The sequence below is a fragment of the Hyposmocoma kahamanoa genome, unplaced genomic scaffold, assembly GCF_003589595.1.
Source record: "Hyposmocoma kahamanoa isolate Upper Pololo Valley unplaced genomic scaffold, ASM358959v1 98972, whole genome shotgun sequence".
Classification (NCBI taxonomy): domain Eukaryota; kingdom Metazoa; phylum Arthropoda; class Insecta; order Lepidoptera; family Cosmopterigidae; genus Hyposmocoma; species Hyposmocoma kahamanoa.
In genome coordinates, this window is record NW_020655740.1 from 21,250 (window position 1) to 43,588 (window position 22,339).

General features: G+C 37.2%; 2 protein-coding genes across 2 annotated transcripts in view; both read right to left on the minus strand.

Annotated features, from left to right (window-relative positions):
- The window catches only part of LOC113238977, a gene marked incomplete at its 3' end in the record, with an annotated part of 21,789 nt that extends 19,981 nt beyond the window's left edge, over positions 1 to 1,808 (minus strand). The window contains exon 1 of the mRNA XM_026475845.1: positions 1,778 to 1,808. Coding sequence (XP_026331630.1) covers positions 1,778 to 1,808 — 31 coding nt within the window. The remainder of the gene's footprint in view (positions 1 to 1,777) is intronic.
- Positions 1,809 to 6,027: 4,219 nt separating this feature from the next.
- LOC113238967 (adhesive plaque matrix protein-like) lies at positions 6,028 to 18,023 on the minus strand. The gene is made up of 6 exons (XM_026475836.1): positions 17,862 to 18,023; positions 14,410 to 14,673; positions 13,720 to 14,331; positions 9,605 to 9,768; positions 8,172 to 8,373; positions 6,028 to 6,164 (listed from the first exon to the last, which is right to left on the minus strand). The coding sequence occupies exons 1-6, from the start codon at positions 17,923 to 17,925 to the stop codon at positions 6,028 to 6,030; spliced, it is 1,443 nt and encodes a 480-aa protein (XP_026331621.1). The 5' UTR covers positions 17,926 to 18,023.
- Positions 18,024 to 22,339: the final 4,316 nt, after the last annotated feature.

Consider the following 22,339-nt stretch of genomic DNA (forward strand, 5'->3'; position numbering starts at 1 on the left):
ACTTAGCTCTAAGGTTAATATTATGGATATCTTCTTTCTTATTGAAACAAACATACATACAGCCGAACGTATAACCTCCTTTTTTTTTGAAGTCGGCTAAAAATGTGTTACGTTCGAAGAAAAGCGACTCGGAACATTAAACCAAAAGCGCCAAATACGTAGAGATAAAACTAAACCCTCCTATTCCTATACTTTCAACTTTGTAGGTCAACTTTATTGCTCTTTTTTAACGGACTTCAAAAAAGAAGTAGGTTCTCAAGTCGTCTGTGTTTTTTTGTTTGTATGTTACCAATTTTGATGATTCTTTTTTTGTCGGAAAGAAGGTACCTCAGATGTGGTCCCATTTAAATATCAAGAAAATATTCCTCCTCCGAGGGTGGCAAACTAGGGGATGAATGACTTTTGAGGTCGGTTTTTTTTACCGGAGTTTAGGTTAGGTTTCGGTAATGACGCTATGTAATACTGTAAGTGTCATTATTTCCAAAACACCAGTTCACTTTAACTTTCGTGATAATTATTATCAATATACAAAAGTCCTATTGCGTACAGTTTGCAAACTCTGTAGAATAATAATAATACAAATAACTTAGTAGCGAACTTGAACATAACAACAGGTAAATGGCTACCTGTTAGTGTTCGTGTGTGTAAAAACATAAAAATACGTTAATGATATTTACAATGGTGTTATATGAGCATACCTACAGATACTATATATGCAGATTTGTAATAAACATCTCTTGTTCAAGGCTTTAAATAATAGATAAGTCAACAGTAATCAGAAATAAATATGTGCGAGTAAGTTACGCATAGCCCTACTGCGTATCGTTTTGTTTTGATATTTTTATTTCTCATGTACATGACGAGACAGGTTCCCATGAGCAAATAGTACATTGTGTCTTAAATTATTTTATAAGAATCTATACAGGGGTTTTTAGCTTACGAGCAATTTTCGATACACTTCTAGAATGGAGGATGTTGTTAATTCATCTGTCTTACGTTGTAGATGTAATATTAATGTTCAACCAGCCAGTGGCTATAGGTAAATAGATATCTATTACAATATTTTCCTTTACAAATAAAGTTGCGACAGTGATAGTGTTGAAATTAGTATACGGTGTCAAAAAAAATTACACGATAGAAAAAAGCCACCAATGATTATATTATATCAACTGAACTAAATGAACCACCTGTACTATATTTACGGTACAGACATTTTTCAATTTAATTAAGTTTAATATCAAAAATATCATACAAGACGCAACCTGAAAGTGCTGTACGGGTCACTATGATGGATTTTTTGTCATCCAACACGCGGGAGCTGTATAAACTTTAGGTTTTATTGACATCATCAAAAGATCGGATATGCCCAGAGATAGGCAAGTGCCCGGGTTTTAATCCGATGCTTTGTAAACGCCAGGGTTAAAACTCAATCGAAGGCAAACTCGATTTACGAGTAAATATTTATGTAAATCGAGTTTTGTTATAATTTGATTATGTTATTACAAAACATTTACACTAAAGTGTAAAAATTGTTGAATATTATCACAAAGGGTGGATTAAACAGTCTTAATGTTTCTTATAGATCTGAAAAATATGTACAGTCAAGAACCCATCAAGCTTGGCACTTTGTACTTTGGTCCGTTCTTATCGTAAGCGGCTTAGAGTTGAATTTAAGTCTTAAGCGTAAAGCTTGACATGCTCTTGACCCTGTACCACGCCAATTTTACGCCGGTGACGCCGTGGCCGCAGCTCGTACAACGCCCATAGATCGACGCACCTGTATACTTTGGACTATGTGGCGAAATCATTTTTAATACCACTGACTATCTTGTCTCGGATGACTTTTCATTAATGTCCTTTAAGTTGAGCTGTATAAATGTTACTTATGTAAAATGTCAACTAGCTTACTGTACCATGCTAATTTTCATAATTTTGTCGCTTCTCCATATAACCTTCCTTCCTCTATGTCACCCCCTTTTAGATTAATTTTAGGTTCTCTCTCTCTAGGCTCCATATGACTATATACCAAGATTCATCAAATTTGGTTCAGCGGCTTAGAGCTGAAAGGGTTGTAACCCCAACTAGCCATGAACAGGTTCACCGCAATGAAATGGGAAACTTCCGGTCCACAAAATTTATTAAAGAAGTAAAGTTTTAAGAAAGGGCTTTAACAATAAAAAGGTAAATGTAAAAAAACAGGTACAACAGTATAAAACACTCCCTACACTTTATTATTAAGGCACTTAGGCACCCTAAAATGGGCCGAGAAACAGTATTACAGAAATAGATACATGAAGGCTGTGGGCTTATAAATTATCACACATGATTAGCTTATTAACAGCTCCGACTGTTGTGGCGGTCGAGCTGGGAGTGACCGTGGTACGAAAACAAAATGAGAAAGTGAAGGAAGATGGAACAATTCAAATTTAAAATTTAAATAAAAGCGGAGAGAGGCGATACAAAGAGGTGAGTTGACGGTGTAAGTAGGTCACACCGTCACAGTGCGGTTACACACGGCGACTTCTAGACACACAAGCGCGATTTGAAGCAGCGATTCAAATGCGACGCAAACGCGATGCAGTAGCGATGCAACCGCTAATCGTCTGCCTTTACACACACGCGCGATTTGAACCAGCGACACAAGCGCGACTTCATCGATACAAACGAACGATTGCTTCGATGCGATGGCATATAAACCCCAAGTGTAGCGATGCAATCGCGCGTTTCACGAACGTACGTTTGTATCGCTGTTAAAAGTAGCTGCGTGGGAAATTGGCGCGAAAAGGTCAGACATAGTTACTTTCGCATTTATAATACTAGTGCCAATGAAGGATAAATAAATGCGAACAACTATCTATTAACAAAGAGCAACCCTTATGGTTTCTTAATCATTTTTCTCAGGGAAACCTGAACGAGTACTAATTAGTATTCAGTAGATGTGGCGATTTGATTGAATACTAGTTACTACAAATTAGACTGATAAAGCATTTAGTATGCAAAAAGTATGCGATGGCACAGAATACAATGACTTATTTAGTCACTGTAAGGTCATGCCAATACAAATTAAGTGCAAGTATTTGATACGAAAATTACAATATAGTTATAATCTGAGGTTATAACTACAAAGTTAAGCTTAAGAATAGGTACATGACAAAAAAGTTAAGTGCAGTTTAAAGCAAATAACTATTACGGAAAAAGATGTACGCGTTATTTAGTTCCATAAATATATAACGACATTGATTGGCTAAGGAATGACACAAAATTATGTAAATATAGGCAGTAAAACGTAGGATAAAGGCGTACCTTTGATTTAGTAAGCGGGTGCAATTAATACTATGTAATCTTACATTTATTAAAGTAGACAAAATTAAGTAAGTAACAAACTGAACAGCAGTTTGTTGGCGACATCTGCAATAATGCTGCAAATGTGCTGCTCTTAACCCATCTTTTGGGGGATGAGAAACGTTCAAATTCAATGACAAATAATCTTTGTTTCAAAAGTAAGCAAATTACCACAGACCACGTAAATAGTAAATTTGCACTTGAACTCTATAGCTCGTTCTTAAGGTTGTTTTTTGTAAATAAATATACATTTGAATACATTTATTATTACAATTTTTAATTTAAACATCTTAGATCGAGACACCTGCATGAGCTAGACGGGTCGCTACCACGGATTTTTGTCATCCAAGTACGCGGAAGCTGTATATTATTAACCTTTAGTATAAAGTTTTTGTCTGACTATAGTTTTAAACATTGTAAATGGCGAATTTTGATTATCAATCGCGGCTAGACAGCCTCGGTCAAACGAACCATTGTGCGTCTGCGACCCGCGACCTCGCCACCTAGCACCCCGGAATTACCAAGTTCTTGTTAGTGATTGAGTTCGCAGAGATTCAAAGTAACCGTCAAGTTCAGTCCAAAAGTTTAACGACCGATTCAGATTTTAAGCAGCTTCGCACAATTATAAGCGATATTCAGAATGGAAAGGTCGAACAATTTTGATCAATCAACATTTGCTAAGTTGTCGTCATTCATGTACAATATTACTTTTTTTTTAACTTACACCTGTTTCGAAGCGTGTCACCTCAGTTAAAACGGGAAAAACTGTTTTGCTGGATCAAGAGGTTTAGATATTTACTATTAAATGACGGTCTTATAAAAATAGAGGATACACCTAAGGATATTGTCTATAGAATGTGCTAATTTGTTATATGATTTTTAATTTAAACATCTTAGTTGGAGACACCTGCAGGAGCTAGACGGGTCGCTACCACGGATTTTTGTCATCCAAGTACTCGGAAGCTGTATATTATTAACCTTTAGTATAAAGTTTTTGTCTGACTATAGTTTTAAACCTCGTAAATGGCGAATTTTGATTATCAATCGGAATTTTATTACAGAAGCGTATATATTGCAATTAAATCAATTTGAGACTTTGTGCAGACGGCTGTCAGGAACAGCTAGTTTATTTATGTTTCTCGTATTAATGTCTTTTCATTTTTCCTTTTCATTTCACCTCATTAATTTTTCTTAGCTTTCAGCTCGGAAAAGCTTTCTTTCAAAAGCGTGTTTTGCACGATAGCGTGAAAAAGGTTTTTGAAATTCCAACTTGACGATGGACTGTGGTCATGTGCTGTGGTGCACCTAACTTTTTCTCTCGATGAAAAAAAAAAGATAATGACCCGTTCAACTACGCGATTTGTCGTATATTACTTATTTATGCAAAGAATTAAAATAATTTCAATAATCACTTAATCACACAAAATAAAATTACAAGCAAGAATAAAAATTAATGAGGTGTAAATTCAGAACGCATCCGAAGATAAACTTTTTCTTCAAAAAAACTGTTGTTTTATTGTTCAACTGTTTTTCTTTCATCTACCATTTTCCTCGCTATAGTGAGGTGAAAAGTTGTGTGGTCGCTCGGCAGTAAAGTTGTTTTGCGTCTCGTGCCTTGAAACCCTCGGTACGCTCAGGAATCTATATTATATTACCTTCCTTCGCTTGCTCAGGTTTCAAAACAAACAACAATTTTGCAGCCTTGCATAACAAATAACTGTTTCATAAATTACGGTACTTTAGCACAATTTGAACTTACCGTAATGATTATTATAACACGTAAAGTAGATAAACAAAGGCTAGTTTAGTGTACCTATTTCAAAATTTTTATAAAAGACTTTATCTGTTTTTCCTAGAGCTCAAAATTTAAGTTGCATATCCATATGATTTTAAATGCTGGTGTCTCGTAGGTTTATACGATTCTTACAAATATAATATTTTCCTGTTTACTGCGGGTGTTTTGTGAAAAAACCGCGGCCTTCACTGCAGTCACGTGCATTGTTAATAAACAACTGCTTGTCTTACTCTACTACAGCGTTAGTGTCTCTGAACGCTTTATGACCTCGAGTTTCATCTTTATACCATGATGTTTCTTTAAATTTAAACGTAACTCTAACACGCAGAGGTCTCCGGGTTTGATTCCGGAAATATTTATACGGCCTACATTTACTTCTCTCGTGAGTTTGGGTGTGATTTGTGGTTGTCTATGTGCGTGTCCGTGTCACCGGCGATATAGGGTTTCTAGTTGCAGGTCTATGGGTGTGTGCGTTAAAAAAAAAAGAAACTATATGTATATGTTATTAATTCTTCTAATTGCCTCTTTCAATCGGCGTAATAAAAACTTATTACTTACTTTTAAAAATAAAATAATGTTTACTAAAATCCTATCTACAATATTTAAAGTATTATCCATCTGTGTCACATAGGCGTTGGACACCCTGTATAATTATACACTTAACTAATTATCATCATAGTGTCATTGCGTCAAAAAACTTTATGGTAAATTGGTACTTACCTTTATTGTGAACATCATTTCTACCTGCGAGGATTCTTAACAGAATGTTATTTAAAAGTTATGTCATATTGTAATGTTGATGATGAATCTATAAATGGTGATACACCGTGGCGTAGCAATTAGGCCTGGGGCCTCTGGTTGTCCGACATGGGGAATAAGAATAATGGTACTCACAGCGATTGTTCATGGCCATGAATACAATGTGCGGCAGTCAGCACGTGTTTGGAGGAGATGAGTGATCCACCGCAGTTCCATCCAGTGCCCTGTCGGTTCTTGTACCCCAGCAGTGCCATCCACGGGAAGTCACCTTCAACAGAATTCATCGTTAGTTGAAAATTTTTAGTTTTATTAGCAGTAGAGCTTCTTGTGAATGAGTCCAGAGAAGTACTGCCACCTTATCTATTTCTGCCCCAAGCAGTAATGTTTCAGAGCGACGGGCGCAGTACCAGCGCCCGTAAGATATTTGCGATTTATGCTCTGACTGGCCCTGCAACTGTTACGGACAGGCATGTGGCTTACCGTCAGGCAAAAAAAAGAACACATTTACATTATGAAGACTTGTTTTCACTGGTCGACATGATGTATTAACTAAAAATGAAAAAAAAATGACCTCGGAACCATTGACTTACAATTATATGGACGTCGGGTCCGCGCTAAAAAGTGTCCGCACTTGTAAGGTGCTAAAATCGTATACAGAGCGCGACACTCCGCTTTAGTCTTCATTTGTTCTACTGACAGCGCGATACTGCGATGACATTACAATTTAAATTTCGAATAGGTTGACTTGGGACATTTTTTTCGTGGTTTTTGTATTAGACCCGTCGTCCATTTATTTGTAAGTCAATGCTCGGAACGGAAGTTTTTGAGACGTTGTTAAAATCCATTCTAAATTGATTAACTCCTTACAGTGGTGCCCTATTAGTAAAAATCTCTTTGATGACTGGTAGGATTAGATTGAGAAATGGATTTTGCTCTGGTACTGGTTAAAAACCAGGAAATTTGTATGGTTAGTTGGTACATTATGATTTATAATAATTTTGCCGGTATACGGCATAGACATATTGTCGTACAAATTCCACAGTAAGCATTAATTTATATTGTCTACGGAGTGATAACAATAGATTCCCATAAATCACGATAATTTGGATGCCACGACATCTACGTGGACGTGATTTGGCCACTACATTACCGAAATAGAGACTCATAATCAAATGCTTGTTACGCGCAATTGCACTATTCTCGACGATATGTCTAAATAGACGACGCAAATGTACCCACTACACGTGGCCAGCTGTAAAGCCTAGTTGCCGCTGCTACGCTTCAGAACGCGCCCGGCGCGGAAATAGCCTAATTGTGCCAATAGAAACTGCAAAATCATCACAGCTATGAATAGATGAATAAACAAAGACGTTTCCTTCCATAGTTCAGTAATTTTGTAATCAGAATAAGCGTAATTTATTTTAAAATCAATTATTTTCGTTGTGAATGAATTTCCAAATATGCAAACGAGTATTTGCCGCGTGATTCGTAATACATTGTGGCGTTTACTTGCTGCTTTTAATATCGAACGAGCGATACTTTCGAATAATGCAATCATTTTCAAATTTTGCGATTAGTGATTTTTTTTTATAATACCAAAATGACGGGACGAACTGGTCGTTTGCCTAATGGTAAGGCTACAAGCCTGTCCATAACAGTTGCAGTGCCACTCAGAGCTTCAAATCGCAAAGATCTGAGGGGCACTGCCACTGCGCCCGTCACCCTGAGACATAAATTGACAAGTCTCATGTGCCTGTAATTTCACCAGCACCCTTACCCTTCAAAACCAGAACACAGTAATGCTGACATTACTGCTTGGCGGCAGAAATAGGTTCACTTGCAACACAGTTCTCGATTCTGATCGATTTAAGAAACAATGGGATGATAATTCTTAAGACCTTAGAAAATGCGATAAAAATATTCTATATAGTGCGTTGCACCTTTTTTAGTTTTCTGGAATAACTTTTTTTTCATAATACGTATTAATAAATGACTTCATTATCTTATTTTGGTATTTTACTACATAAATAATTCCCAGCTTCCTATAATCAATAAATATTTGAAAAATCATTATTCTAAATACGTGATACGGTCGCGTCTTCGATTTAATTAATCGCTTTAGTGCCAAAGGAGGTCTCCCATCGCTAATTAGCGCTTGTGACGTCATCGGAGTGAACGCTTGGTTTTCATACGGATCGCGGTACTTGCGGTGTCTATTTAGATACATGTCTGTGGTACACTGACGACCATCTAAAAAATAAGAGAACATCCTCACCAAGTCGGGCGTCAACGCCTCCTACTACTCTTCCTAAAGAAGCATTGCTGAATCCACATACTGGAGGCTGCAAGAAAGTTGAACCGGGACTTTCATTGTCCGTGGTCTTTGCCGCCGGATCTGGAACGGGTTCTGGAGTGGGGGCAGGGGTGGGGGGTGCGGTCGGCACTTCTGAGGCGAAACCGGGTCTGGGACAGCACACCTGTGCAAAAGATGTAAATAATTTTGTTAAAAAACTTCTCAGATCAATTTTTTTTTGTACATTACTCATTGACTTACAATTATATGGACGTCGGGTCCGCGCTAAAAAGTGTCCGAACTTATAGGGCGTTAAAATCGTATACAGAGCGTCATTCACGCTTTAGTCTTCGTTTGTTCGACTGACAGCGAAGCAAGCAAAATTAGACAGTACTGCGATGACATTACAATTTAAATTCAACGTTTTAGCCTTTTCATATTCCTTGACATGTCACTACATTTTTTTCGTGGTTTTTGTATTAGACCCGTCGTCCATTTATTTGTAAGTCAATGACATTACTTTGTTTATTTCTTATGTCTAATTTTTAGATACACCCTTACAGCGTACATGTATTGTAAATTTAAATGTGTATGCATGATTGCTAATAAGTAAATACCGAATACTGAAATAGAGGCCGACTAAATATCGCAATCACCATTGTTGTCTATCTCCACTCAACAAGATACCTCCAATCAACATTACACCAACTCTATTTTTTGGCAATTTTCTATTACTTTTGTAAACAGTCATATTTGTTTGCTAATTTGTTTTTTTTTTTTTAAATAAAATTCCAAAATTCGAATAATAAAACAAAGAAATGAGTTTTGTAAAAAAAAAAGATGCAATAAACAAAATAAAAACGAAACTGGTCCAATAATTACGTTGGCATAGTGTTCGATAAAGTAAGAATTTTGCTTTTTCTCGTATACACACATATTTAGAGTAACAAAAAGAAGAGACAATTTGAAATATTAACGTTTATATTTAAATAATAATTTATGTTTGGTGACAAATCAACTTTATGTAAAAATTAAATCAAACTTTTATAAATTAAAAAAATGATTAAAAAATTATTGCCAACAATTTTTTTATTTACAAATTAAACCTAAAATAAAAAAGTAAAATAACGGACCTTTTGAAAAAACACAGCACCATTTTTATGGATTTTAATAGTGCACCGCTAAATCAACAAGTTATGTAATAACTTTAGGCAAGAAGCTAAATTTTAGACCGTGTGTACATTAAATTTTTTTATGTCTGGTTCTTCTAAGTTCAATAAAAGTGATCACCCCTATTCGCGTTCCATTGCAGGGCATGGGTCACCATTTAATTAGAGTGTTTAGGTTATTGGTTTCATCTCCATGTTTTCCTTCGACGCAAAGCATTTGAAATTAAAACGAAATTAAATATTTACCTTAGGATTGTTGCCTTCAAAGCCACAATGTGCTCTCCTCAGCACTTGTACTAAACCTGGATTGTTACCGCTTCTGGCCTCATTCAACAGTTTCACATAGGGCTCGCAAGCAAGAATCGACAAGCAAGATCCGATGCCACCGTCTACAGTCTGACAGGTTTCCTCTGGAAGACAAATATAATTTTCTGAAATAACTGCCAAAGAATACGGAAGAGTCGCGTATAGGGTAGTCGAAAGCCTTAGCGGATCTTTAAGAATATTTGTGGGAACATTGAGCTCCATGTGAAAAATTTTCGTCCATAGACGTACTGCGACTTCACCGCCTTCTGCCGCCAAGCAGTAGTGTTTTTGTGCTTTTGAGGGGTATGGACCCGGTGACATTACAGCTACATCGGACTTGTTAACTTAATGTCTCATGGCGCATTCACACCGGGTCATTTGCAGTAGTCTAGTCTGCCGCTTTCGTTTACAAAATCCTTATCGCGGTGGGGCGTGGCCGCGGCCACGTTGATACCTGTTTGTTCGATTGTCACTTGTCGAAGGCGACCGTGTCGCCCATAGCGTCACTTTGGCCGACTTCGGCTGCGAAATACGGTTTTAACACCGGGTAGCTTCGGGCGGTCGGCTGTCGACTTGTAAGGCGCGTTATGTCGCTCTCGCGCAAGTCGAGCCAGGGCTCGACAGGTCGTGTTAGCCCTATTGGTGTAAATGCGCCATCAGGGTGGCGGGCGTGGCAGCGACCGTCGGATGTTTTGAGCCATTTAATACTCTGAGTGCATTGACTTACAATTATATGGACGTCGGGTCCGCGCTAAAAAGTGTCCGAACTTATAGGGCGTTAAAATCGTATACAGAGCGTCATTCACGCTTTAGTCTTCGTTTGTTCGACTGACAGCGAAGCAAGCAAAATTAGACAGTACTGCGATGACATTACAATTTAAATTCAACGTTTTAGCTTTTTCATATTCCTTTACATGTCACTACGTTTTAATAGGTTGACTTGGGACATTTTTTCGTGGTTTTTGTATTAAACCCGTCGTCCATTTATTTGTAAGTCAATGTCTGAGTGGCATTGCAACTGTTAAGGGTAAGCGTGTCTCTTACCACGAAGCTTAAGACTTTTTCGTCCAGTTAGTTGATATCACAAAAAACGTAATTTTCGCTTTGCGGCAAATGGAATTGTAATCGTCTTTGGTTTTCAAGAAAAACTCGCAATGCATAAACGAACGCAGTTGCATGCAATATTCATTGAACGAGATACACAATCGAGAACTTCCGCACAGCAATGTAATAAACTTAATGTCTTATGAGTCGTACGATATTGTCAAATAGTTTAGGACTTTAGCGATTTCTACACTACAAAATAGTGCCGTTGTAAATGTAGATACAAATTGGTCAACAAATCATTCCAGTTAGTGATGATATTTATGGGATATTATAACATGTAATTTTATGTTGCCCAATGCATGCGGTTCCAGTAGTATGAGTAGTAGGTATAAAAGCGTAAAAGTACGTGAAGAATTCAAAGTTAGAAGAAAAACAGTTACATATACATACTTGTGCCACTAATTAGTAAGAATAAATGGTAATTGTACACTAAATCAATTCGCTTCAAGTCTTCATTTAGATAAACTTTGGCCACAGATTACGAATTGTTTAATAATAGCAATCAGCGAGCTCCAGGGTACTATTGTTCGAAAGCAATTCATAAGAATAGAAAATATATCGCCCTTTTAAAGTAGATTTCGCGAAAAGAGGTACAGTGCTTCTATTTTCGCAATGTCTCTGGGCAAACTTCGTCTTTCGGTTGTCGTCGGGCTTTGTTCAGCTCTGCCTATAACAGACCCATGTGCCTTTAACTTTTACAGACCGGACGCTTTCAATCGACTTATAAGTATATAGAATTGCTGTTCCATTTTTTGTCTATTATACAATGGGTTTAAAGCCGCTAAGGGCACTGCCATGACAGATAATTTACAGCGTGTACTTGTATTATGTACAAGAATCCAATACCAGCTCGATAAGCGCGGAAAGTGATACATCGATGTCGAACGTACTAACATAACAACTATGTCAGATGAAGAAATGCGTTCAGATACGGACAGAATTGAAATTATTACTAATAGGAAGAATATTCATTTTTTACTTATTTAAAAAAAGTACACCATATTTACTTAATGTTTTTGTTAACTTGCTATTTTTTTTTTTAATAATAACGCACACACTCAACATAGCCCCACACTAGGGAAACCCTGTGTCGCGGGTGCCATGGACACACATAGACAACCACAAATTACACCCAAACTCACGAGAGAAATAAATGTAGGCCATACAAATATTTCTCCCGGCCCGGGAATCGAACCTGGGACCTCTGCGTGGCAGTCCGGCATGGTAACCGTTCGGCCACAGAGTGCTTATTCACGTAAGTGTTATTAAAAATATGGAAACAGTTTTACAGCTCTATTCACACGGATAACAAAAAAACAACAACAATAAAGTACGTTGTTTAAATTTACAATTATTATATGACGCACACACTTAATATACCGCCCCACACTAGGGAAACCCTGTGTGCCATGGACACACAGATAAATATTTCAACAAATATTTCTCCCGGCACGGGAATCGAACCCAATCGAATCAGACCTCTGCGTGGCAGCATGGTAACAAAAAAAGTCTAATAATTAATGGGCATGGAAATTAATATTCGTGGGCATTCGGAAATCCGATGATTGCCGAGGGACATTGAGAAAATAGAGGCACTGTACACAGGTATTTTAAAAAACAACAGATTCGGAAGCCAGTTCAAATGGTCGTCTAGCGTGACGGTCCGATGAACTGTCTGTAATTTACACAATCATTTTGACGAGCCTAATTTTATGTGGACACACACCATATGTAATTCAAATACACGAGGTTATTCCGTCCTAAATTTGCTTGGTGTATTGCTCCAAACAATTGCCGATTTGTATTTGATTATTAGTGTATATCACTATTTCTTACGTATTTAATCATTTATCAATGTTTAACAAAGACTGGATTATGTTAATCTGTTGTTTAGTTAAATCAAGCAACTAAAATTCAAGAACCAACCGGAAACTATAAAAGTAAGGTCACGATAAACATAAAAACCGGTTTTGATGTTGCCTTACTTTTATCAAACAATTTAAGACTGCATAAATTATATAATTGAGCTGTTGTATATAATTTCTAAGAATTTGCTTTACTTGATATTGAACTATAAGAAACCAACTTTCGATTAATTATTAGAATCAGGCAGAAAAATAAAAAATTAAACCATTTTAACAAGACGCATTTTATGTTCGGTATCGTTGACCTATTGACGATTGTATGTATTCCTAAGAGAGACCTTATTTCTAACAGACGAGGAGAGTATTAAGTGACTCGGTGACTTTGAATAGGCGACATTGGGGTTTTTTATTTAAACGCGTGCTGGCTTTAAATGGAAGTTCAACTACTTTTATCGTCGACGAATAAAATTTCAAGACAAACTAACGGCCCGTATTTAGTAAATCATCTCGTCTACGATTGATTACACATCATTTGCTAATAACATGCGTTACTCAACTGAAGCTACCGCACAGATTTAAGTTATAATCTATCAAGGGCAGGGTTTTTCGATGACCTTCAAATGCACCACAAGATCTGAGCAACATCTCATCCGAAACGCATTTAATACCGGACTTTGCGGTTCTACAAGAAGCTATAATAGCTACTTATAATAGTCAACAACATCTACGCGACCTTAATAATTAGGATCTATGAAGAGAAATGTTGATGCTATTTCGTTTCGAAGCTTCCTGTTTGATGGAAAATACAAAAATCGACAAGAATAAATGAAAGGACTATACGTACGTACCATAAGAAGCCTTTGACGAGGTTAACAATTCTATGATGATGAGCGTTATTTTAGAACGAAAATGTCAGTAGCGGTATAATATGGACATGTGTTTTTAGATATTGCTAGTCATGATGTAGGATACCGTAAATAAACAACAAACGCACCATGCAAAGCAAAATTCAAGTGCCAAAACGTTTCCCATAATCAGATTATTCAATTCCTCTTTTTGTTTAAAACGCGAAAAGATATTTACGGAATGGTGCAAAGTTGAAGCTGTTTCTTGAATCGAAGGCTGGCACTGGTGTAAGTTCTGGTAACTTTGTAGGTTGGTGAACAGGGTCTGGAGTAAATTTAGGGACGACTGTCTCCGGTACAGGTGTCAGCATAGGCAGTTCCGACAAGGCCGTCTCTGGTACTGGTGTGAGCATAGGCAATTCAGTGACGGCGGTCTCCGGTACTGGCGTCAGCATAGGCAATTCTGAGAAGGCGGTTTCCGGTGCAGGTGTCACAATAGGCAATTCAGTGATAGCGGTCTCCGGTATAGGTTTCAGCATAGGCAATTCAGATGTAGGCTGTGTTAAGCCAAATGGGTCAGGGCTCTCGTTTAGTAAAGGTTTTAACGTTGGTAATTCACTTGGTTTGAATCCTGAAGGCAGAGGTGGAAATCCTTGATTTTGATCCGAATCAGGAAAATTTACTTCAGGAGCTTTTGTCGTTTCATAATTTTCATCTTCTGATTCATTCGTGGGATAGTTCGGTTGTAGTATTTCCGTAGGTATTTCTTGTTCATTGTTGTTGTTAATCAAATTTGTGTTCGTATTGGCAAACGGTGGGTATTGATTTTCTATTGAATCCTGGTTGTATTCTGATACATAACAAAATTGATTATGATTTATTAGTAATTACGTAAACATCCAAAAAGATACGAATTATACACAATTACCTCCTGAGGGGTACTGGTAGTCTCCTTGATTTTGATAATTGTACTCTTCTTCATATGGCTTCGAATTCGGAAACTGTACAGGCCTTGCGTATGGATCTTCGTATGGATACCGAGGATAGTAGTTTGGTATGTTCTGATAGGGTCGTCCGTATGGGTCATACGGGGCGTTGTTGCTGATTGGCCGATGGTAGAAAGGATACACGTATTCGGGATTACCGCCAGGCCTCAAGTGTAGAAACCCAGTGAGTCTTCTCGAGATTTTTTCTAGATATGATAGGAAGTTATTTGTAAATTTTTGCATGTCCACATCCAAACAGTCTTCTCTTTGTAGTGAAAAAAAACCTGAACGAATTGTAACTGGTTTATTTGGATTAAACACTACGGAGTTAAAAATTAATCAACTACAATTGGATTTTTCTAAATAGAATCTGGTTGGGTGGTAGAAATAGTAAAGGGAAGTCCCTAGTTTGAAACCATTGATTGTAAGGCACAGTATTGTTATAAAGATACAATTTCTTAGAGTTATCATACAGTTCTAAAAACTCACGACGTGGTGTCAAATTCTAGAGTAGATGTTTAAATTTATTCATCTTTTCTAACCACATTATTTGACTTCACAAAGTAATGGCCAGCAATAAAGGCAAACTCGTTTCAACTGACTCATGCGCATCAAATAAAAAAACGCTGGAAAAACTGTGCGAAGAGTTAATTTCAGGTAGTCGTTGGAACATTTAATTTTTTATCATAAAGCCGGTAACTTATCTAGGTACATAGTTTATGTAGGTATGTGTTTAGATACAGTTAAAATTTCCTAATTAAATAATATACATCTCTTATATTTTGAAGAAATAATTTTACTTGAATCTAGGCTTCCATTGAAATATTTGTTTGGATGTATCAGATCTGATACAAGTTATTAGCATGTTATTAGAATGGGGGTTTACCTTTGCCAGATTCGGACTTACTTACGAAATTACGTCATGTTGATTACTTCATTTAAAGTTTTAGCAGCTATTCAATTGTTTTTGCAGTAACCTAATGTGTAGAATGCATTAGATCACCCTTGCCTATCACCGAGTTGGGTCTATTTATAGATGTTCCTGACATACCTTTAAGTCATGAAATAATTTTTTGGGATATTACGGACTCTTTACAGGTCGAGATGGAAGCTAGGTTTGTTTAAAAAATTATATACGCAATTTTAGATCTGAAGAAATATTTGCAATTCTATCTTAACTACTCGATATTCCCCTAAGACCCAGCAAACTGCAAAGTGAAAAATGTTAAACACTCAATGTATACAATGTACTAAATACAATAACATACCTCAGGCAAGCAAGTATGTTTTCAGCTTTATATGATAAACGTATTTTTGTATATACTCCATGGTCATATAGAAAATATGATGCTAATTTTTAAAGCGGTATTTTAGACGCACAACAGCGGTAGAGTTCCTTGTGAGACAGTTCGCCCAGAGTAGTACCTAAGTATACCGCCTTACCTATTTCTGTCGTGAAGCAGTAATATAATGACTGCGTTTCAGTTTTCAAAGGAGGGTGCTGGTGAAGTTATAGGCACATGGGACTTGTCGACTTATGTCTCAGGGTGAGAGGCGCAGTGGCGTTGCTCCTCAGATCTTTGCGATGCAGTTGTTATGGACAGGCGACACTTGATATTATAAAAGAACAAAACACATACAGACACTCACTCACACGCACACGCATACACTCACTCAGAGACACGTTGCATGTTTTTAATTTTACAAAATTTTAAGTTGACATTATCGATGGCTTTCTAGAATAGTGGCCTATCTCATAAGCATCTAATTTACCAGGAAGATAGTTTAAAAAACCTGAGACGTGTGTGCCCCACAAAGTTGATGTTATCGTAGACTATCTCAACGTTGTCATGTGATAGAAAAAATTTGCATTTTCTGAACAAATCTCATCTAAAAGGAACTCTTTGTGGTTTGACACCTATTCTTGACAAGCAGCGATTTACACATGGCTCCTTCAATTATTAGGACGATGAGTCGTACATAACATCGCCAAGTGTGGAAGTAGACGGAAGAGGCACACAGAGGTACATCCAAGATTGGATCAAAAAGAGGTCGCCATGTTGATGATCCGTTGATGTCCCTCGGTGTCCCAATGGTTTATTCTGTGGGCGCTAGATGAGGAGGTCCCGGGTTCGATTCCCGGCAGGACCAAATGGGAAATGAATTTGTCTAAATTGGTTTGTTATAGGAAGTGCCCTAGAGTGAATTCCGTTGCTCTGGTTCAGGGAATTCCCTAGTTTGATACCAGGCAATTGGACACTTTCATGGGGAAAAGTTGACGGTCTCTTTGGAAAAACTTAAAAGAGTTGAAAATAGAAAACGTCTATTTGTATCTTGATTTTTTTTATAATATCTAGTGATGAGACGAAGAACTCATGCGCCTGATGGTTGGCTACACGCCTGTCCATGACAGATGCTGTGCCACTCAGAGCTTTAAATCGCAAAGATCTGAGGGGCATTGCCACTGCTCCTGTCACCCTGAGACGTAAGTTGACATGTTCCATGTGCCTGTAATTTCACCACCACCCTTGCCCTTCAAAACCGGAACACAGTAATGCTACATTACTGCTTGGCGGCAGAAATAGGACAGGTGGCAGTAGTTCTCTGGACGAACTCTCTCACAAGGAGGTCTACTGCTACTAACTATATTGTTTTTCACAATATGTGTGTATGTGGTTTATATAGTATGCTAATTTTCTCTATCTCCTTTATTTATTGCCAGGTAAGATTTTTTAAAGGGGATCTGGAATCTTTTTAATTTTTTTGCAAAAATATCAGTTATGTCATTATAAAGACTTTGGTTTATTTGACTAAAATGCATGGGATATTAGTATTCTCATTAAAATACCTTTATTTTATGATAACTTAAAAATGGCAGACATCCTTGGTACTAATAAATTAATAAATAAAGCATATCACACACGCTTGACATATATACAAATAAATGTGTCAATGCTATATAACTAACTTTGCGAATAAATACCTCTTGAGTTCGAGGTTAAGTATTCGACCAATCGCAGTAAAGAACAAATCCTAGGTTTATGTCATATTTATAAACATTATAAATCTGATAAGAGAAAGAAACTTATATGTTAATAATGTATTTAGATTACAAAGCACCAGTACCTTGATCGATAGGATCTTTTAACAAAAAAAAAACTGCTATAGGCCTACTCTTTATTAATTTAATTCAGATTTTCGTTTATGAATTGTAATCTTGTGCCTTTGAATAATAGTATGTATTTGGAGAGGCTTATAAATATTGAGAACCACACCGAAAGCGAAAAGCACAATGCGTGCTAGCAAATAAAAAAAAGAAACTGATGTTTTTTTTGAAAATTGGATTATGCATGTTGAAAGTTCATGTCCAGATGGCATTACTAAACTAGCTTACCGAACTGAGCATTCGCAACAATTAAACACACACAAATCGTGGAAATAAACAATAATTGGGCCATGACGACACTACACTTGAGCTTTAGAACTGAGCAAGAACACTGATAAAAAACGAACTGTATTAAAAAAAAAATTAAAAACGGCTGCGCACACGCTTGCCGGTCGTTCGATGTTCAAGTGTGGTCGATCTTGACCAACATTGTACATATAAACTATTCGAGGTAAGATCACGCGTCATAGTGCCCGGCAAGGACCTTTGCAGTTGATGTGGACTAGGGGAGAGGAAGCGGCGTACGGGACGCGCTACAACAATTTAACATGCGAATTAATTTAATTTGTTTTCGAGCATACTTGGAATTTCATAAAGGACTATGTCGGAGAATGCGTCATTTTGAAAAATTTATATCCCTATGACTTGGTCCGCTTGGCGGGTAAATACGAAGGGCGGTGACGTCATTATTTGACCGATGACGTATCCTTTGTCAATAAATAAAAAGTATGTAATTAAAATTCCTATTACAGTAATTTTTAAATTCGTTTAAATATTAACTATTGCCTACCTATTCTATTCTTTGATCTGATGAGATCTTTGCGATTTAAAGCTCTGAGTGGCACTGCAACTGTTATGGACAGGCGTGTCGCTTATAAAAGAATAAGAATTTAAAAAAGAATAAGTTGTTCTCTTAATTACATACAAACATCGAAAGTGCCTACTTAAATGTATAGTTTTTGCCAATTACTGAAATTTAGTTTTTTAAATAATTTTTTGATACCAATGCGAATTTATGACATGATATATGATAGGCCGTCCCGGAAGGACTTGCTTTGACCAGATCAGTGATGTCCTCAAAAAAGCTGGGATCCGAAGTGACAAGAATAAAAGAAGTTGTATGAAAATGGTAGTTGTTGTCTGTGCGGCTCGAGAGTTGTGAATAATAAAGTGGTGTTCCGTAGTCTCTGCCTACCCCTCCTGTGGCACTAGGGCGTGAGCTTATGTATGTGTGTGTGTTCCGATTCCGAGTCAGGTTACGTTACAACAGATTGCGCTACACATCGAGAAGTGCAATTCGTGTAAATTAGTTATTTATTTTTTTATAATAGTAAGACGGGTATGTTAGTTTTTAAGGAATATAATATTATGGGTCATTGTTGCCTGATTCAAATGAATAAATATAATATAAAATAAGCGTCAAAGTATTAGCAAACAAATGTGTGGCGGCTACGGGAAGTCAGTTTGTTCTTGTCAATCAATTTCGTTTAAAAAAGGGGACAGTAGCGGCACAAGGTCCAGGTGTAGCAGAAAAAGATCCGGGGCCAGCAACAAGCCCCGCTCGCGCCCCGCAACTTCGCTTGTAGCATTTAATTCCAGTAACTTTCTTACCTTGCAGCTTCTGCGGCCTTCTTCTGTTTTTCTTCTTATAAACGACCTTATGCTTTTGATTTATTATATTGTACACTTGATTCGGAGCATAACTCTTATATCCATGTGTACCAGTGCTTGTATTATAGATGTTTACTTTCTTAAACGACGGATAATGTGCTATATTGGAATATCCGTGGCTCGGATACGTGTATCCCGTTTGATACCAGTGATTCGAGGAACTAGGATAGGCGTAAGTGTTATAGCACGGTGTGGTATGCTGCTGAGGCCATTTCTTGCTGTGCTCGTAAGTTTCCCCGTGACAACCGTAATAACCGTGGTCGTGATTACTGTTGTACTTGTTATCGTGGTACAGAGTTTGAAGGAGCGCCTCTAAAGCCTCGTAGTACTCAGGAGATGGTGTCGGCATGGGTGGCTTATAAACCAGCGGAGTCTTTAGGCATTTGTTGTGATTCTGAGCGAGGATTAGAAAAATTGGGAACGACTGCAGCAAACTACACACCGTGCTCTCGCGAATGGTCATTTTTAGCGTTTAACAGTGGCAAAAGTTCTCGAAATACTGATGGAATATCAACATTTTAAAAACATTCCTGAAAGTGGGTTATCGGTTAAAATCTATATAGCGTTTTGTTGAATAATTGATATTTTGTAATACCATGTTTTGGTTGTTGGGAAAAGTTGAGCAAGCTTAATGCTCTGTGGCGAAACTAGATCGTATCGAGAATGAAATTGATACCGATGATTTTATTGCAGTTTTGTGTATTGTTGATATACATACAGTACAGAGTAATTATCATATCTATATTGAGAAAGGACGCTCTTGTACTTTGAAAAAGTGTTTAATATTTGCAAAGAACAGACAGATGGTCCGAGACGACGTTTGCTTTTTCTTTTTTGTTTTTATATAATAAACAGATGATTCCTCTCTACCCGATGTTAAATTAAAGAATCCAAACGTAAAGGTGGAGGGCAGTGCATGCCTACAAGATTGTAGCCTACTGTTAGTTAGAGTAAAAGAGAAAGCTCGGTCCACATAAATTTATTAGAAAAAGCAAAGAATGGCTGCAACAAAACAATACAACGATATAAAAAGGGACAAAGAATATAAAACAATCCTTACTAAACAGTCAATAGTCCACGTACTTCACGTCCTCTCGCTGCGAGAATTTTGACGAAAAGAAACCAATTGTAAAAATAACGAAGGAAAAGGAACTCGAGAACGTTTCAAAATTTTAAAAGTAAATGGCCACGATCCAGGGAAGAGGTTGATAAAAAGGTGGGATGACGACGAAGGAGGCCGCAAGATATCTTTTGAGGCCTTGTTAAAAGGACTCTACGTCATAAGGGAATGCTTGCGCTGGAAGAAAGTTTCATTTGTCGACTGTGCGACAGGAAAAGGTGTCAACAAACCTTTTAATATCTTTACTGCAGAATTTGAACATTGTTTGTAAGACGACAAATATAAATCATGTATAGTACTGTAGACTAGGCTGTACTCTATGAGTAGAAACACTGGCTGAGTGAATAGATTCATAATTAGAATGCTTTGAAAAAGAACTAAAAGAAAAGAATGGAAGATCTTGACATTAAGATTATTGATTTGTAATCCAAAACATGTAAAAAAGTGAAATAAAGTATATTTTTAAGGATTATTCCATTTTATATTCATAAAAGTACCTCTCGCAATGCATTTGAGCTATACCCCTCGTTACAGTACTTATAAATAGTAGTAGTAGAGCTTCTTGAGAAAGAGTTCGTCGAGGAAAGAACAATCTGGTGTCAGCTTGCAATTTATGCCGCCAAGCAGCAGTGAGTATTTCTGCGCTCTAGTTTTGTAGGGTAAGGCTACTGGTGAAATTACAGCATCGAGTACATAACCAGAAATAGAGACGAAATAAGGGCTACACATTCCTGGTAACTCATCAGTTATATATCACTTATAAATATCAACTATCGTTTGCACTGAAATAGTACAGCGCTAACAACTGATCTGTGTACGTCTCCGTATATTCCAAAAATATTCTGTATTTATTGTAATAAAGATAGTATCTCTAACAATGCCGTGTTGTTCCATTCGGTGGTGTGGGGAAAAAACAGCAAAACGGAATCAAATTTCATCGGTGCAATTTTCGCCCATTATAGCAAAGGCTCAAGTTAACTGGTCGATTTGAAGTGAAACAATTGACGACACCCATTGACGACACCCGTCAATTGTTCCGAATTCGGGTTGGCCAATCGGAGCGCAGTTGTCACAGTAACGATATGGCAAAATAGTTTTCAAACAAATTAAATGAAATTTTGTCTCTATTTCGGGACTTGGCAACTTATGTCCCAGCGAGACGTAGAAGGGCGCATTGTCTCTCAGATCTTTGCGGTTTAAAGTTCTGAGCGACACTGCTACTGTTATGGACAGGCGTGTCGCTTACCATCGGGCGCATGAGTTCTTCGCTCCGCCACTAGGTATCATAATACACAATAAACTTAAAAACTACATAAATCAAAACAAATATTTACTGCATTCATCAAAAGTGAATCGCCAAAAGCCCGTCTAAGAATGGACTATGAAATGATCTTTCGTAAGTTGTTTTTTCTGCCAACGACAAAGATACTGAGTGTTAACAGCTGTCTGTTTTGAAAATCATAAAAAAATTGTGGCCTAGCTTAAGAGAAATGAGAACGCAGACGGTTCGGCCCACGAGATTCATTGTATGAGACGATAAAAGAGGAAAAGGAAGGCTGTAAAAGCACAATTATTCTAAGACTCTCCATATAAAACTAAATAACGCAATGCACAGTACTCACCCCAAAAGGGCCCGTAAAGTTTAATAATAAAAAAATAAAGATGATTTGGTATAATTATTAATACAAAGATTGAACACTCAGAAAAAACACTCAGAAAAAATTCCTTCGATCCGGTCGGATTCGAACCGACGTCTTCTTGCATACCGTGCCAGACGCTATACCAACTAAGCCACGGAACGAATCAACGGACCTCACGAATTCTTCTATGTGCTTGCGTCGTGTCTTTGTACTTGGTCTTTCAACGACTTTTCTGAGTGTTCGATCTTTGTATTAATAATTATAACAAACTAGTG